Consider the following 19177-nt stretch of genomic DNA (forward strand, 5'->3'; position numbering starts at 1 on the left):
TGTGTGCGCGTGTGTCTGTGTACAGTCCTGTGGACATCTGTTTCCAGTGAGTGTGTTTGCGGTGGTGAGGTGAGGGCTTCGTTAAGGAGAGATGGATGCTGATGGTGACGTGCGAGGAGAGAGAGCAGCCGTAGTGCTTTGGCATAGACAGTGTGTGTGTGTGTGTGTGTGTGTGTGTGTGTGTGTGTGTGCGTGCCGTCCTGAGAGAGGCGAGATAAGACAGTCGAAACTAGCACTTCCTTAGCAACAGGCTGACGTGCACATCCATGGAGAGGGAAGACAGAAAACAAACAGTCCACAGGGCATGTAACATTTACAGGCTTTAGGCGTGTCAATCAGGATGCTATTACTAAAAACGTGTTCACTGGACTTTTTTTCCGTGTCACAGAAAATTACGCATCAGAAGTTTACAGTAATTCAATACTCTTCCGTACTGTATATGCCTGCATACGTGTTTCAGCATTAATTCGCAGTCTGTGATCAGGCGCTGATCAATGGCTGCCGTTTGTGCAGAAATGTCATGTAATTCTACATGAATGGAAGAAAGGAGAGCTCTTTCTCCTAAAGGGCCACTTCATCCCTTTTGCAACCAGATCTTATTTTAATGATCTTTGGGAGACGAGAAACGCTTTCCTGGGGTTTTTACGTGGGTTAAATTTCAATTTGATTGATATGCAATATAATGTCAAAACACAAAGTGAAGATATAAACATCTTAATTAATTTGCATCTCTTGTGTTCACTCATCCTTTTCAGCACAAGCATCTAATCCTCACACCACCATCACTGATTGGGTCACTCAGTCTGACATTTGTTTGTATTGGCTGCCCTCTACTGGTCAAAACCTGGAATTGAGTGTGGGTAGATAGATGCTCATATTCAAAGATTAACATGTGTGTCTTTGTGTTTTTCCACAGCGGAGTTTGTCACACCCAGAGCCATCCTTACGGGTCATGACTGCGAGGTGACCTGTGCCAGTGTGTGTGCGGAGCTGGGTCTGGTCATCAGTGGCTGCAAGGGTAAGAGAACGTGGGCCAAAAACAAGAACTAGCCCAAACAGGAGCTAACGAAAACTTACAAAAGATCAACTTCTAGTCACTTCTAGTTGTACTTCCCGCTGCCTAGGGAAAACAGAATAATTGTTGTTTTGTTGTTTAGATTCATTCCGTTAACTCGTTTAGATTTGAGAACTTCAAATACTGCATGTATTCAAATATTACAAAACACTATATGTTGCTATATATTGTAGCCTACTGTATCAACAACTACCCCAAAAGGGGTTCCCATGTTGAAAGGTAAAAACAAAAACAAAAGGGGTTCCCATCCTAAATGGGTGATGCTCCTGTTGGATGTTCTTCTCTTACCGAATGACCTCGTCATCGATCCATGCTTGTGATGTTTTCCTCATTATGCTGATTTTCCTTCTTTAATGGTCATCAAAAAGTCTCTTGCACATTGAATAAAATATTTTTAACAGGTGTTTTGGGGGGAGTAGTATGATTTGAGAAATCACCCACACACTGGGTTCACTTGCTTAATAAAGATCGAATAGGTGATGTTTTGGACAAGGACCTTCTTCAGGCATATGCCTGCATTTATAGCGCCATAAACCGTGCCAAAATGTCTGCTGCAATTGGAAACAGCCTTTTGTGTGCGTATCTGTTAAAATGTTCGAATACTTTGGATTGGAGGAAAGAATTGTGCCACTAACTATAGAGAAGCTTATTGGAGCCAACGCTTCTTATGTATTCATTAAAGATGAACATCCTGTTGTCTTCATGTCACTCAGCCCCACAGCTTGACCTTCATTAACCCATGTTTCATTTCCTCCATGCCACGTCCAGAGGGACCCTGTCTGATCCATTCCATGAATGGGGACCTGCTGCGGACTCTGGAGGGGCCCGAGGCCTGCCTGCGGCCCCGTCTCATCCAGTCGTCCACCGAGGGCCACTGTGTCGTCTACTACGACAAGGGACACTTCTGTCTTTTCAGCGTCAACGGCAAGCAGCTTGGACACATGGAGATGGACGAGAATATCAAGGTGAGGGGGTTAGCCTAGAGCAGGGGTTCTCAACCGTTTTTTTTTTTTTTTTAGCATATTTTGAACATTTCTCAAACTAGATTTGCTGCTTTCAGTGCATGGTACTGGTCAAACTGGTCAGGCTCCTACTTGGCCTCACCCCCCGAACCCACCTCACCCATGCACACTTTGTCGTCGACCCTAAGCCATTCCAGCCTGTCAGAGTACAGCATCTTGCAATGGGTCTGGTCCACAAGATTCGATACACCACCAAGATACCCATGTACCTGTCTAAATACTTCCTTAATGTTAACGAAGTCCACACCCACAACACCAGAGGGAGTACAACAAACAATGTGCAACCCAGATTCGGCACCAACAAGGGACTAAATTATTTTCGCTCCTATGCCACCAAAATGTGGAACGCCCTACCAACAGTCATTAAGACATGCGAATCCCTTGACTCCTTCAAAACCGCTCTCAAAGGGCACCTACGGACGGCTGCAATTAGAAACTGTCCCCCGTAAACACCACCCCTTTTTCCCCTCACTGTATATGTTTCTTTTCCTTTTTTACCTCCTTTATGATGAATTCCTGTTCTGTTCTTTAACTACATAGAAGTGTCTATTTGTACGTCTCTAAATGTTTTGATGAATTGAACAAGGTGGACCCTCTTGTAAACAAGTGTAATGCTTTATTGGGTCGTCCACTCACAGTTAACAGTCTTTGTATTGAGTATTGAGTGCACCAGGCAATATCTCAAGCCCTTCACAGTCATCATTTGAAGCGTTTCCCACATTACGCAGAAATATTTTTCAGATTATTATACTGAAATATAGTTTAAACATACTATTTCTGATACATTTAACAAAGGTACAATATTTATTTTAAAACATAATCCCATTGACCCCCTGTAATGATGCCATGGACCACTGGTTGACAAACTTACGTCAATCAAGTGGATTTGATTTCTCTGTGGGAAAACTGAAGGTTCAAAGCTCTCCCCTGCCATAGGCAACCATGTTGAAGTGTCCTTGAGCAAGCTTGACTCTAAATGGCTCCTGTGAAAGAGCATCACTGTTAAGTCAACCTTCCCTGAGTAATCAGAGGTTTGTTGAGACTTCTAAGAACCCATTTGAAGAACTTCACTCTTTTGATACAAGTGGACAATCTGGACATACTGTACATTTAAATTGGATTTAACTACTGGCTTGTGGATCTCTTTAGGGCACTTAAAAACATAAATTATCTGGAGGTTGACTGGATAGTGCATCAGTCATAATCCCAACAAGTGGGGTGTGGGTGTGTGTGTGTGTGTGTGTGTGTGTGTGTGTGTGTGTGTGTGTGTGTGTGTGTGTGTGTGTGTGTGTGTGTGTGTGTGTGTGTGTGTGTGTGTGTGTGTGTGTGTGTGTGTGTGTGTGTGTGTGTGTGTGTGTGTGTGTGTGTGTGTGTGTGTGTGTGTGTGTGTGTGTGTGTGTGTGTGTGCGTGCGTGTGCGCGTGTGCGCGTGCGCGAGTATGCACCGAGTCATTGCAGCCTTCTTGCTGATTAAAGACTTGCTGAGGAGATCTGAGAAAGGCATGGGCCATTTGATCTGTGGGCACCCAGCATACTAATGTCTGTCTCTCACACTCACACTCTCTCACACACACACACACACACACACACACACACATACACTCACAGACAAAAACAATCTCATGCACATACACTGCGCACAGACATATTCATTCTTTCTCTTCCGCTCTACTCTTTCTCTCTCTAAGCCTTAGAGAGGCACGCGCGCACACACACACGCACGCACACACACACACACACACACACACACACACACACACACACACACACACACACACACACACACACACACACACACACACACACACACACACACACACACACACACACACACACACACACACACACACACACACACACACACAGTACGAGGTAGTGGTTGCTTTGATCCAGGGTGCTGCTGTCGGATCAGATCGGCCCAGCGGCAGTGTTACAGAACATGCCAGTAGAGTGGCCAGTCCCTGAGCTCTGGCCCATTAACTTCCATTCTCCTCCAGCGCCAGACAACACATTCCTCCATTTCCACTGCATTTCCGCCCTGACGGCTTGGGTGACACGACATGGCGACCACCACAGCCCCTCTACCTTCCCTGTCCTCCTGTGTGTGTGTGTGTGTGTGTGTGTGTGTGTGTGTGTGTGTGTGTGTGTGTGTGTGTGCGTGCGTGTGCGTGCGCGTGCGTGTGCACACGCATGCGCGCATTCCGACGTATGCCTGGGAAATGTAACCCCAGGACTGGTTTGACAGACAATCACACACCTGCTTCCTATTTAGGAGCCCTACATCTCTCTCTCTCTCTTTCTTTCTCTCTGTCTCCCCCTCCTCTTCAAGACTTAACTATAATACTGATTAATGAGTGCACAGAAAAACTCACACACACGTGTGCGAGCACACACACACACACACACACACACACACACACACACACACACACACACACACGCACGCACACACACAATACCTATACAGTGCACAAACGCACACTTTGCCGCTCAGACACATAATGATTGAGTGCATTATAAATAGCGGGGGGGGGGGAGCACGTCCAGCGTTCCCTTGCATGTGAATACTTGAGCACAGTGGGTCGTTCTAACGATGGCTCTATGTACTTACACGTCCTTCAAGGAAATAACCCCCATAGACTGCCCTCTGTAATATTTCTCATAACGTCCGCCATATTTCAGAGGTGAAACTGTCCCGAGGACAAGGCAGGGCCTCATCGTCTCTCCTCTCCTCCCCTGCTGTAAATTCCTGCCCTGTCACACACCATTAGGGAAGCCCTAACATCTTGGAGTGAGGCTACGTGTGACTCAACCCTCCGTCGACACACACACACACACACACACACACACACACACACACACGCGCGCACACACACACACCTCCCCATCCCCTCTGCCCAGTTTGAGATTCTGACTTGTTGCAGTATTTAGTGCTGCTCCTCCGGGCCTCAGAGCCTGTGCACAGCAGGACTCCAGGATAAGTAACTGTTAGTCCACTGCTCACCCTGTGTCTACTTGAGAGAGAGATGGTCTGGCAGTTATGTAGCCGTACCCGTGAGCCAGCGTGTGTTTGGCTAAGAATGTTATTTCGATAGCATGTTGTTATAGGACATATGGTGGGTTTGATGTTTACCCGCCTGTCCTGGTTTCTTTAAAGCATTAAATAGAGTTTTCTTTGCACTCTTGTCAGTTTATATTTATATTCTGTCATGTGTCGATTATAGGGTTTTGTGCCATTTTCTCTGATCTTGCACTTTGTGGCTGTCGGGCGGAAACCTTGTAAACCTTTTTTATTTTTTTAAAAAACATTTTAAAATAGTGAAAATCGCCCATCTACAAGCTCACAACACGGTGCAGCGTTAACCACGTAACGATCAGTTGATCGAAGTCGGCACTCTACTTGGTCCGCTATTTTTACCCTCCATCTACACTAAATGTCTTTGCCGAAAATAGCTGGTCTTTCGCCGAATGTTTTCCCAGAATAGGGATGCTAGGTTTCAAGTGCTTACGCAGCATAAGGACTATGGCCATGTTGAACGGATTACAGTCACTAATAGAACTCTGCCTGTGGAACCATTCTTTCACCGCCTTGCATCCATGTAAAGGAGGGGGGGTTAACAGCATCATAAATTAAAACTTTTTTTTTTTGTTTTTTTGTAACTTTCCCAGGCACTGAATCCCCCCCCCCCACCTCATAAATGAATTGCTAGGAAATATGGATATAAAAAAGAGACATGTGTTTCTGCTGGAGTCATTTTCTTCTTGTCACCCGAGCCTATGAGGCCATCTTAGCCCCCGCGGAGCCGTCGGCCATCTTGTTTAAGCGCCCGGCGACAGCGGCGGGTTGATTTATAATGTCTGTCAGGGAGCCTCCCTTCCCCTACCTGGCCCGGCTGGCGGCCTCGTCTGCCAGCTCTCCACAGTCTCCCACCGGGCTTCACAAGGGTCACGCACTTCCATTACAGTCCACAGTTAGCACATAGTCCCTGGAACCAGTGAACAGAGACACTCCTCATGCCAGGCCAGTTAGAGCAGCGATTCCCAACCTTGTCCCCAAATAATTGGCAAAACGCATAGATTTGAATGATAATATAACAAACATAAAAACAAAAGTATACAAAAAATACAAAATGTAATTAAATTAAAACTAACACCGTTAGTTCCATTGATACAAGCCGGAACACGATTGCTTGATTGATCATACAAATAAACATGGTCTGAAAATGCATGTGGCTCACCCTTTCTGACCAGCGAACATGGCAGCTGATGGGTGGGCTCATGGGCCGGGCTGATCCAGAGAAGGTTGGGAAATGGGAACCACTGGCATACAGCCACCAGATGGCTGAGAGAGGAGAGGAGCAGAGTGAAGAGTCATTACGACAGGATTTGGGAGCCATGTTTCCTCTATTGAACTTGGGGTAGATTATTGTCAAATGTTCTCCCTGGCATCGTTTCACATTTCATATTCAACACAAAGGAGCCATAACTTCCCCTCTTCCTCTGACGCGCACCACAGTTGTGTTTTGTTTAAGTGTGTTGATTTCATTCTGAGGATGGTCTTTATCGCCGTTGTCAGATCAACTGTGATCGCTGCTGAAACGTAAGACTTTCCAGTACACAGTGAAGAATGGATCAGAACCAAACTGATGAGAACAGAATGCGGTGCTCTGTCATGCTCCATTCACTGCCATCTGGGATCGAGATCTAACACTGTGGCTCAGTCCACATGCCTGTGTGTGTGTGTGTGTGTGTGTGTGTGTGTGTGTGTGTGTGTGTGTGTGTGTGTGTGTGTGTGTGTGTGTGTGTGTGTGTGTGTGTGTGTGTGTGTGTGTGTGTGTGTGTGTGTGTGTGTGTGTGTGTGTGTGTGTGTGTGTGTGTGTGTGTGTGTGTGTGTGTGTGTGTGTCTGCTTCTAGGTCTGTCTGTGTTTATGTGTGTGCATGTACGCGCATGTCTGTGTAAATAAGCATTTGTGTGATCAGAATATGAAACACATCTCTCATTAAGCTGAGTTATGGGCCGTTCCTAAACATAACATACACCATATTTGCTCAAATTAAATTGTGACATGTCTTATTATCGTCAAAACGCACTTCCTGTTCTTGAGGCAGTGTTCTATGTGTTCATGTTCAACACAAATGAGAAGTTGAATTTGAGATTTTCAACTTAAGAACTTCCATTGAAGTTATTCCTTTTCCTCTTGGACAAACGAGTTTACTTCAACACTTGTGACAGTTATGATTGAAGTGTTTCCTTTGAATTGTCTCCACAAGCCAACTGTGGCTGAACTATGGTTGCCTTTTGCAACCATAGTACAAAGCTTCACTCTAAATTAGCATCTTTGGAGGGCGTTGGAATGTCTATGCCGCCCCATCAATACATCAGGCTTGGTTACGCTCTGATTGATGCTTCTGTCTGCTCCAGTTTCAATAATCACTATGTACTGTGCGCATAACATAGTGCAGCACACAGCCAGATTTGTGTATGCGGCTGGTTTCCCGGAGGGGCGTGTTAAACTGTAACACAGTTTTCAGGAAGAGCAGATGAGTAAATCTCAGAGCCTCGCCGTGGGGAGCCATCATTGCGGCTGGTCGGGGATCAGTGTTTGTTAATCCTCCAGGGACGGCACTATTGCAGACTTGAGCTCGTTGGCCGTGTCACAGCACCGCAGAAATATATGAGTTTTGACTTTGACTGAAATGAGCAACTGTTGTTTTGAGATGGTGTGCACATACTGTACTATGCTCCATATTATGCATGATGTTTTATTTTCTAAACGGGAAACGACCAGTACTCTCCCCATGGTATAGTTTTTCTTTATGGAGAGACGGGAGTCAGGAGCGGCTCCCAAGCTTGGATTTGATCTAGGCCATGAGCGGGTCCAAAAATGCAGGCCATAACCTCTGTCTAGGCATGTCATGAGGTGAAGGTGGTCCAAAATTATGAAAAATAGCAGATCTACAAGCTCATAACACCTTGCAAGCTTATAAATTTGATATTTTTCATGTACAGCACTAGTGGTTAAGTAGCACCTGGGTGCCATTAATGGGGAACACTTGTATTCTTTTTAATTCAGCAACTGAAGGCCTATTCATACTCCAGTTTTAGGTCATAAGGTGACCACTGAAAATTAACATGTTGTCATGCCTTGGTGTTAAGCGACTCATTGCTACCCCAAATCTCTCTTGTTTTTACCACTGTTTTTCAGTGGTCACCTTATCACCTAAAACGGGAGTCTCAATAGGCCTTTACTGTCCTCTCACAGGACCATTAAAGGCAGGTGCGTTGTCTCTGTGTGTGTTTACTGTCCTCTCACAGGACCATTAAAGGCAGGTGCGTTGTCTCTGTGTGTTTACTGTCCTCTCACAGGACCATTAAAGGCAGGTGCGTTGTCTCTGTGTGTTTACTGTCCTCTCACAGGACCATTAAAGGCAGGTGCGTTGTCTCTGTGTGTTTACTGTCCTCTCACAGGACCATTAAAGGCAGGTGCGTTGTCTCTGTGTGTTTACTGTCCTCTCACAGGACCATTAAAGGCAGGTGCGTTGTCTCTGTGTGTGTTTACTGTCCTCTCACAGGACCATTAAAGGCAGGTATGTTGTCTCTGTGTGTGTTGCAGGCCATGCTGCTCAGTCGTGACGGCCAGTACCTGTTGACGGGTGGAGACGGAGGGGTGGTGTCTGTATGGAGGGTCTACGACCTGAAGCAGCTCTTCACCTACCCAGGCTGTGATGCAGGCATTCGCTCCATGGCCATGTCTCATGACCAGAGGTACCACGCAAACACACACACACACACACACACACACACACACACACACACACACCTTTCATGACACGGCACGCTTTTCAGAGAGGTACATGCAAAGGTAAAAGCAGAGGGCAGAAACATTTTAAAGGGTCAATCATGGTAGACGTCCAGAGCCTCTATTCAGGACCCCATCTGTCATGACCGTGGACTGAGACCACAAAAGAATGTAATGCGCAATTGCGCATTACATTTACAATGAATACTATGGTAAAGCCAGACCAACCGTGCCCGTTAATTATGTAAAAAACTAAAAACCTGAGCAATGAAATAAACTTTTGATAGGTAACGTTTTATTTTCTTAACCCTAAAGGTGCATCATAACTGGCATGGCGTCTGGGAGCATTGTGCTCTTCTACAACGACTTCAACAGATGGCACCATGAGTACCAGACTCGCTACTGATAACCTGGCACTGAGTTCCAGTACCAGCCATAACCCCGGCTCTAAGAAGACTCCAGTTCTGCAGTGTCCCATCACAAAACGCCTCCTTCTGACTCCTGTCTATAGCACTACTCCTGTGTCCACATACTGATGTCCTGAATGTATCTCGACACAAATGAAGAAAGAAATGCGTCCTGTTATATCAGAAGAATTAAACTATTTTTAAAATGAAGGGCATTGTTATATTTTGTAGATCCTCTAGAAAAAGATACAACTTTTCATATAATATAAATCATAGGGTGGGGGTTATATACTTTACAGTTACAAAACAAAAAAAATTAATCTATTTTTAGCTGCAAGAGTCTATTTTCATCCTCGGGAGGAAAATAAGTGTTTTTTTTGCGGAACTATAGGACCTTATCTATTCACTTATAAATCCAAATATTTGTGTACACAGGGTGAGTGATTTCTGTTTTGTTTTTTTCCAGTAAGTGTGAACAATAATTACTACACTGTTATTATCATCTTTGCTACTGTGGAGTCTCAGCAGATAACGTGTATGTCAGTAAACGCTGAGTTAGTCTGTGTTATTGTACAAAGAGCATACAATAAAGAGGGAATACAAATATATACACAAACATAGTCCGTACAACAGGCAAAGAACGCATATCTTATTTACTCTTTAACCTGCGCTTCTTACATGGTGGGTCAGGATCCAATATTGGGTCGGAAGTCTTTCTCACAGGGTCATGGACTGGGAAGTATTTAGACTGTATGGTTGGTTTAAAATATTGCATTGTGACTTATTGGAGAAGATCAAATTTGGTTCTATTGCGAAAGTAATTAAGTCTAATTTAAACACTGTATGATGGTATTCTTGTTGGCAAGCGTCAATGTGGTGCGATGGAGTATGAATGGGCAGCTTTGTCCTTGTATGACTGCTGAGAGGAAGCCTTTCCATGCACAGCCCATGATACCTGTAAGACAGAGCAAATGCACATAACATGAGGGTGTGTGGGCCTTCCAGCAATAGCATTTATGAGAAGTGATACAGTGATAATGATGTAGTTATATAATGGCACCTCTATTAATTATGTTGAAAGTTTATTTCGTTTCTTAACTGACTGAACTCCCCCCCCCCCCCCCCCCCCCACACACACACACACACGAGCGCGCATGCACACAGAAAAGAAAGAAAGAACCCAGTCTTTTTTATAACATGCAAAAAAGATATAGTTTCCCTATATCTATGTTGGAAAAGGGGGTATTACAGTTGACTGACATGGGGGCATATTCACTGCTAGCTGCTGCATTTCCACAATGATATTCCTAGTCATATCCCTAAGTCCTGTTTGAGTCCTTCCAAAGCAGCTTAATAGCATAGAGGTGTGCATTGAAAGCAAGGGCTTAATTTCACAGGTGTACATTTGATTCAAGCCCAGCACAAAAACTTTCCCATGAATATAAATAAAACATCCTACTTTGGTTATGAAGAAACATTCCATTTTTGTCTTTTGCTCTGAACTTGCTGTGGTTTGAGTCTGTGATGAAATAAGATCTACTGTATCTTTATGTATCACTCAATATTTTTGGCAATCCATTTTGAGTGTTTTTGATGTGTGCTGAGTTCTGACAATAAAATGGAATTTTATAACGTGCCCTGTCTTGGTGTAAATTAATTGTGGTTGCGGCTGGTACAACACTTACACATTTGCATGTAATTCGAGTGAAAGTAGATCTCTATGGACAGATCTCTATGGACTAAGTCGTTGCTGTAATGCCTGAAAACACAATTATAAATAAACGGACACATCAAACTAGTACCATTATTACCACACCCTAATTGGACCTACAGTATTTGGTCCCATGGACCCAACTGATCTCTGCCCACAGAGAAGTTGAGTGTCTTCTTAAGGGACACACATACACTGGGATATGATACTGCTACATTTTTCTTACCACACAGTCAACCTATCCATTGACTGATTGGAAATGTTATTTCACAGTAGACTATGTAGAATGGGTACATTTCAAACAAAAACACAAGTCAAAACAAAAACTTCTACTTTGTGGACGAAACCATGATCAAGTACTAAGACTTGTTTACAACAGGGTCCACCATTTTCAATTCATCAGAACATTTAAAGACGTGCAAATATACACTATTTAACTTAAACGCCCAATGCATTCTCTATGGCAATATTTCACAAACTTTGGCATGCCTATTGTCCTACATACTTACACCTATTTAGGTTCATCTTATGGTGGACATGTTTGCCTGAAAAGGAATCTTTGAAATGTTTCATAGATTTATAAATATAGTGCTTTCAAATGTATAATGGGGATCAATGGCAGATGTCAAAAAATCACTTACCCCTAGAAACTAACATTCTCACTTTTTTTAATTCAGCTTACTGTGGAGACACATGCTGGAACTTTTTACTTTGAAATGTTTTGTAGTTTCTGAGTTATTTAACTTAAACGCCCAATGCATTCTCTATGGAAATGTTCTACATACTTAAACCTACGAACCCCATTCTAGCCTACTTAGGTTCATCTTACGGTGGACATGTTTGCCTGAAAAGGAATCTTTGAAATGTGTCATAGTTTTAGAAATATAGTGCTTTCAAATTTGAGACATTTATAATGGGGCTCAATGGCAGCCCTATGGGACGTCAAAAGTCACTTTCACCTAGAAACTCCATTCACACTTTATATTATTCAGCCTACTGTGGAGACACATGCTGGAACTTTTTACTTTGAAATGTTTTGTAGTTTCTGAGTTATTTAACTTAAACGCCCAATGCATTCTCTATGGCAATAGCACAAACTTTGGCATGCTACTAGTCCTACATACTTCAACCTACCAACCCCATTCTAGCCTACTTAGGTTCATCTTACGGTGAACATGTTTGCCTGAAAAGGAATCTCTGAAATGTTTCATAGTTTTAGAAATATAGTGCTTTCAAATTTGAGACTTTTAACATGGGGCTCAATGGCAGATTTTGGCACGTCAAAAAATCACTTTCACCTAGAAACTCCATTCACACTTTTTATGGTAAAAAATTATGAAAAACGAGGATTTTTTTCTTCAAAAATTCAAAAAACGATGGGCTATAACCCATCGTTTTTTTCAATTTTTTCAAATCCTCAAAAATGATGAAAAACGGCGTGCTATAGTATGCCGTACAATATGGGCTATAGCCCATGGTCAAAAATGATGAAAAACGAGGGAATTATTTTTCCCCCAAAAATGAAAAAAACGATGGGCTATAACCCATTGTTTTTTTCATTTTTTCATTTTTTTCAAATCCTCAAAAATGTAGAAAAACGGCGTGCTATAGTATGCCGTACGATATGGGCTATAGCCCATGTAATGGTCAAAAATGATGAAAAACGAGGATAAAAAAAAAAAATCAAAAAATCAAAAAAACGATGGGCTATAACCCATAGTTTTTTTGTTTTGTTTTTTTAATCCTAAAAATTATGAAAAACGGCGTGCTATAGTATGCTGTACGCTATGGGCTATAGCCCATGGTCAAATTGTAGAAAAACAAGGATAATTCTTTTTATCAAAAATTCAAAAAAACGATGGGCTATAACCCATCTTTTTTTTTTTCCACTCTTTTCAAATCCTCAAAAATGATGAAAAACGGCGTGCTATAGTATGCCGTACGGTATGGGCTATAGCCCATGTTCAAAAATGATGAAAAACAAGGTTAAAAGAAATTAAAAAAACGATGGGCTATAACCCATGTTTTTTTTTCATTATTTTCGAATCCTCAAAAATGATGAAAAACGGCGTGCAACAGTATGCCGTACGATATGGGCTATTAGACGAGCGTCTAAAAATGGGATAAAAAACATCTAAAAATAGACGTCTAAAACATGTCTAAAAATAGATGTGTTTTACACGTCTATTTTTAGACGTTTTTTAGACGTCTATATTTAGACGTTTTTTATCCCATTTTTAAACGCACGTCTAATAGCCGGCTATTGCTCAGTGGGATGGTCAAAAATGATGAAAAACGAGAATTCAATTTTTTTTCAAAAAATCAAAAAACGATGGGCTATAACCCATGGTTTTTTCTTGTTTTAATTTTTTTCAAATGCTCAAAAATTATGAAAAACGGCTTGCTATAGTATGCCGTACGCTATGGGCTATAGCCCATCGTCAAAAATGATGAAAAAAGAGGATAAAAAAAATTCAAAAATTCAAAAAACGATGGGCTATAACCCATCGTTTTTTTTGTTTTTTTCACTCTTTTCAAATCCTCAAAAATGATGAAAAAAGGCCTGCTATAGTCCTATGCCGTACGGTATGGGCCAATGTTCCCTCTAATTTTTTTTTCGGTCTGAGCAAACACTCAAACCTCCTGAGCAGACATCAGCAACTACTGAGCAAACATACGTCACCTTGACACCAACTATCCAAACGTTAGATAATGCGAAGTGAGCGCCCCTCACTTCACACAGGTGTGATTTCTTTTCTTTTTTCAAAATGGATTTTGGTATACGAGTGAATCAATGAATAGTTACATAAGGTTACGCAAGTTACAATTTTTTTATTTTATATCAAGGTGGTAGGCTAGCAATTTTAGAAATATTCAGTTATCAGTGGTTCTCAACCTTTTCAGGCCCCCAAAGTAATCATATTTGAACTGGGGACCCCCCCACCCAGACAAGCAACAGAATGGTTCCACAGATAAATATTGTGAAAATAGCCAATCTACAAGCTCGTTGTGAACTTGTAGATCGGCTATTTTCACCAGTTTGACCAGTTTTTATAGCATGGTTTGCTGATTACTTTTGATGCAGTAATGGTATTTTTTCTTTTAGAGCCTTTGAGGCATTATAAAAGTCTTAAAAGTCCTTAAATTGTCACTTCACTGTCATCTGGGTTGAGAACGACTGGTATATGAATAGCCTACTCAGTACTCAATTGTGCATTACATGGAGGGCATGAGAAACCGTAAACTTTATTGGGACACACACACACACACACACACACACACACACACACACACACACACACACACACACACACACACACACACACACACACACCGAGTTTGTTGGTGTGTCAACTCCTATAGTTTCTCAGATTGTCGAACGTCAGCAGCCCCTACTACGCCAGATATGAGATATGAGCTATTATTATATGTAGCTCTACGTAGCAGAGGGATTGATTGATTGATTGAAGAAAGCTGTATTAACAGATTGGATAATTACAGAGAGAGGTTCCATATGGAACTAGACCGCTAGAGATTAATGTTAACTTCCACATGTTGTTTCATTCACAAATACACTGGACTGCGGAGGCTTGTTGTGCTGTAGTGATAACAACGTTAGCTAACCAGCTAATGCGAAGCTAACGTTATTCCCCCTCAGCCTGTTGCGACAGCGTCTAGTGAGCTAATCTAGTGAGCTAATTTAAGACTTCCGGTGGACGATCTCTTCAAAATAAGAGTACACTCTAGAGTATTGAAAAAAAGTTTAATTTGCACATTAAAACTACAAATTAAGCATTTAAATGATGCTATATGATGCTATAAGACACACATTATGTTTCTGTGTAAGAATAAGTAATTAAATCATTATAATAATAATAATAAAGTTATCTAAATGGATAAATGCTATTCACTGGAGTGCATGGACTTTATAAAGTGGACACTGGACAAAAGACGGCTCCGCGAGGCAACTATCTGGACATACCCACGCGTTCGGGGAGATGTCCTGTACCACACCCCACTCTCCGCTAAGCGGGAGAGGTGTAAAATTCACAGCAGCAGACCTTCTACTGGGGTCAAGGCTGACAAAAAGTACCGTTTCCGGACCCAGAATGGACACTGGACAAAAGACGGCTCCGCGAGGCAACTATCTGGACATACCCACGCGTTCGGGGAGATGTCCTCTACCACACCCCACTCTCCGCTAAGCGGGTGAGGTGTAAAATTCACAGCAGCAGACCTTCTACTGTGGTCAACGCTGAAAAAAGTACCGTTTCCGGACCCAGAATGGACACTGGACAAAGAGGCCTCCGCGAGGCAACTATCTGGACATACCCACACGTTCGGGGAGATGTCCTCTACCACACCACACTCTCCGCTAAGCGGGAGAGGTGTAAAATTCACAGCAGCAGACCTTCTACTGGGGTCAAGGCTGACAAAAGTACCGTTTCCGGACCCAGAATGGACACTGGACAACCGGATGTCTTAAATTAGCTAGCTCTCAGACCGGAAGTCTTAAATTAGCTCATAAGACGGAGCCGTGGTTTTTGATTGATTGATTGAAATCTTTATTAACAGTTTGTAGAATTTACAGTACATTTTAAGCACAAACTCAATACAAAGACTGTCAACTGTGAGTGGACGACCCAATTAAGCATTACACTTGTTTACAACAGGGTCCACATTGTTCAATTCATCATAACATTTAAAGACATACAAACATTTAGAGACATACAAATAGACATTTCTCTGTAGGTAAAGAACAGAACAGGAATTCATCATATGGGAAGCAAAAAAGGGAAAATATACAATATACAGTGAGGGAAAATGGGGTGGGGGGGTGGGGGGGATTCAGATTTTACAGAGGCCAGTTTCGAATTGCAGCCATCCGTAGGTGCCCTTTGAGAGCGGTTTTGAAGGAGTCAAGGGATTCACATGTCTTAATGACTGTTGGTAGGGCGTTCCACATTTTGGTGGCATAGGAGCGAAAAGAATTTAGTCCCTTGTTTGTGCCGAATCTGGGTTGTACATGGTTTGTTGCACTCCCTCTGGTGTTGTGGGTGTGGACTTCGTTTACATTAAGGAAGTATTTAGACAGGTACATGGGTATCTTGGTGGTGTATCGAATCTTGTGGACCAGACCCATTGCAAGATGCTGTACTCTGTCGTCGACCCTAAGCCATCCCAGCCTGTCAAAGTGGGCAGGGGTGAGGTGGGTTCGGGGGGTGAGGCCAAGTAGGAGCCTGACCAGTTTGTTTTGAGAGGTCTGGAGCCTTGTTTTAAGGGCCTTTGAGGTGCTGTGGTACCAAGAGGTGGATGCATAGTCAAAGAAACCTTGTACGAGGGCTCCTGTTAAGGTCTTCAAGGTGTTTTTGCTGACCAGTGAGGAGATCCTGTAAAGGAATCTTGTTCTTTGATTGACTTTTTTGATTACGTTGGTGGCCATTTTATCACCGGAAAGATTGGCCTCCAGGATGGAACCTAGGTAGGTAATTTTATCTTTTCGTGTGATAATATTGTCACCCACTCTAACCAAGAAGCCATCTGCCTTGCTGAGTTTACTATTTGATCCGAAGAGGATGGATTCATTTTTTCCCAGGTGTAAGGATAATTTGTTATCAGCGAGCCAGGTGCAGATTCTACCGAGTTCAGAGCTGAGGGTCTTTTCAACCTGCAGTTTGTTCCTGTCCGAGACCAGCAGTGCTGAGTCATCTGCGAACAGGAACAAGTTGCAGTCACAAGCTGAAGTCATGTCGTTAACATAAATTAGGAACAGTAAAGGCCCTAGTATGCTTCCTTGTGGGACGCCACAGCTCACTGGGAGGGGAGGGGACAGTGTTCCGTTCACCTCCACCATCTGTTCTCTCCCCTCCAGGTAGGATTGCATCCAGCTCACTGATGTGCTATCAAAACCAATAGCTTTAAGCTTGTTAACCAGTATGGAGTGGTTCACGGTGTCAAAAGCCTTTTGGAGGTCCAGCATGACCATGCCGCAGTATTTTCCAGCATCCACCTCGTGTTTGATGTGGTCGCTCAAATAGAGGAGGCATGTGTCAGTGGAGTGGGATGTTCTGAAACCAGATTGGAACTCGTACAGCAATTTATTAGTGGCAAGATACTTTTCAACCTGTTCATAGACTATTTTTTCCATCACTTTCGAGATGGAGCTTAGAATAGAAATAGGGCGGTAGTTGCCGGGTTCTAATTTACTCCCTTTTTTGTACAAGGGGGTTACTTTGGCCAGTTTAAAATCTTGGGGGACCTGTCCCTGTTTGATGGAGAGGTTAACTATGTGGGTGATGACTGGAGCTATGGAAAAGGCTGAGTCTCTGAGAAATTTGGAGGGAATATTGTCATGGCCAGTGGCCTTGTGGGGTTGGAGGGCACTCAGTTTTTTAAGTACCTCCTCGGTTGTTACCATTGCCATTTTAAAATCATCTTTACAAACACCAAGGTTTTTGTAGAAGGCTGTGATGTGTTCTACACCAAAACGCCCAGAGTGGGAGGGCAGTTTGCTAACCAGCTTTGTTGCAATGTTTGTAAAGAAGATGTTCAAGTGGTTGGCTACATCGAGTTTGTCAGTGATGAGGGTGTTATTCGATTTGATGTTTATGTTAGTAAACCTGGTTTTTAGTTTCCGACCACAGCCTAGTTGGTTGTTTAGTAACTTCCATAGCTCCCGAGGATTGTTTTTGATTTCCTCGGCTTTATCATTGATAAAGTTACATTTGGCTGATTTGGTCATGGCAATTACACTGTTTCTTAGCTTGTTACACTGGGCTTTTAGGTTGCACAGTTTGGTTTGGAGATCACTGTCGAAGCGCTTGCACTTGGCTAGTTTGGACTTGCATTTAAGAAGTTCAGAGCATTTGTTGTCTCTGGCTTTCATTGCAGTCAGTATGTCCGAATTCATCCATGGCTCCGAGCGGGTTTTGACCCTGACGGTTCTCAAAGGAGCCATGATGTTTAGTACTGATGTAAATTTGGTTTTAAAGCCAAGCCATGCTTCTTCGACTAGTGAGCTCCTGAGCACATCGGACCAATCCAGACTCTCCAGTTCAAGGTTAAAGGCCTCACTAGAGTAGGTTTTGAGGTCCCTAGATATGACTGTTTTGTGACAGTCAAACTTTAGTTTTTGTATTTTGCGGGTACAGAAAATCATAAAATGATCACTGAGCCCACATACAATAACCCCTTTCTTTGAGATTCTGGATTTGTCCGAGGTCAGAATGAGATCAATGACAGTTTGAGAAGAATCACACACTCTTGTGGGTTGGGTAATTAGCTGACTGATACTATGCAGATCACAAAACCGACTAAATTACTTGAACACAGGAGCTTCCTTATGACGCATATCCGTATTGTAGTCGCCAATCAGGATCTTCTCTACACATTCCTCCCCAGCTAAGCACCCCTCAAGTATATCATAGAACTCATTCTGATCAGGGGGTCTATAGACGGTGCCCACTAATACCGATTTAGCATTTTTGAAAATTAATTCAACCCACACAGTTTCAATTTCATCATGCTGCAAGTCAGTACGAGTAATGTATTCAGTATCTTGGTGAATATACATGCACTAGGGATGGCCAACCGATAACCGTTAGCCGTTAGCCGTTAATTAATTGGTTACCGACAACACTAACGGCTAATGGTTTACCGATAAAAAAATATATATTTTATTTTGAAGCGCCGAGAGCAGGCACCGCGGCCAAAGCACCAAGCCCCTCTTTCCACCTTTACTGTCAGTGCAACCAGTGACCACGCATGTGCTGTGACTTACTTCCCCCAAAACAAAAACACAAAAACAACTGCATGTAGTGGACTGTGGAAGCAGGAGGGAAAAAGAAAAAAAGACGAACACACACAGCATTGCGCCGCTGCGCGCCCGCAGATCTGCCCTTCATGCAACGAACGTTGGTTCCGATCTGCGTTGTGGATCTGTCGTTTTATGGATCATAGAACGAACGAACGTATGCTGTTAGCTTGTTGCTAACGGGACGGACGGACGGGACCCCCCCCCCCCCCTCTCTCCCTCCCTCTCTCTCTCAGACGTTCTCTCTCTCTCTCTCTCTCTCTCTCTCTCTCTCGCGCGCGCGCGTGTGCGTGTTAGAGAGACGCTCTCTCTAACACGTCTTTCTTTCTCTCTCTCTCTTCCTAATCCTT

At 43.1% G+C, this 19177-nt stretch overlaps 1 protein-coding gene across 7 annotated transcripts in view; it reads left to right on the forward strand.

The window, feature by feature from the left end:
* The window catches only part of lrba (LPS-responsive vesicle trafficking, beach and anchor containing), a 318483-nt gene extending 307544 nt beyond the window's left edge, over positions 1-10939 (forward strand). For all 7 annotated transcript variants that reach the window (XM_083764652.1, XM_083764653.1, XM_083764654.1 and 4 more), the window contains 4 exons: positions 917-1018; positions 1844-2040; positions 8711-8862; positions 9212-10939. In XM_083764652.1, coding sequence (XP_083620778.1) covers positions 917-1018; positions 1844-2040; positions 8711-8862; positions 9212-9302 — 542 coding nt within the window. In that variant the 3' untranslated portion in view covers positions 9303-10939. The remainder of the gene's footprint in view (positions 1-916; positions 1019-1843; positions 2041-8710; positions 8863-9211) is intronic.
* Positions 10940-19177: the final 8238 nt, after the last annotated feature.

Source organism: Protomyctophum parallelum (genome assembly GCF_964188405.1).
Source record: "Protomyctophum parallelum genome assembly, chromosome: 5".
NCBI classification, from domain to species: Eukaryota; Metazoa; Chordata; class Actinopteri; order Myctophiformes; family Myctophidae; genus Protomyctophum; species Protomyctophum parallelum.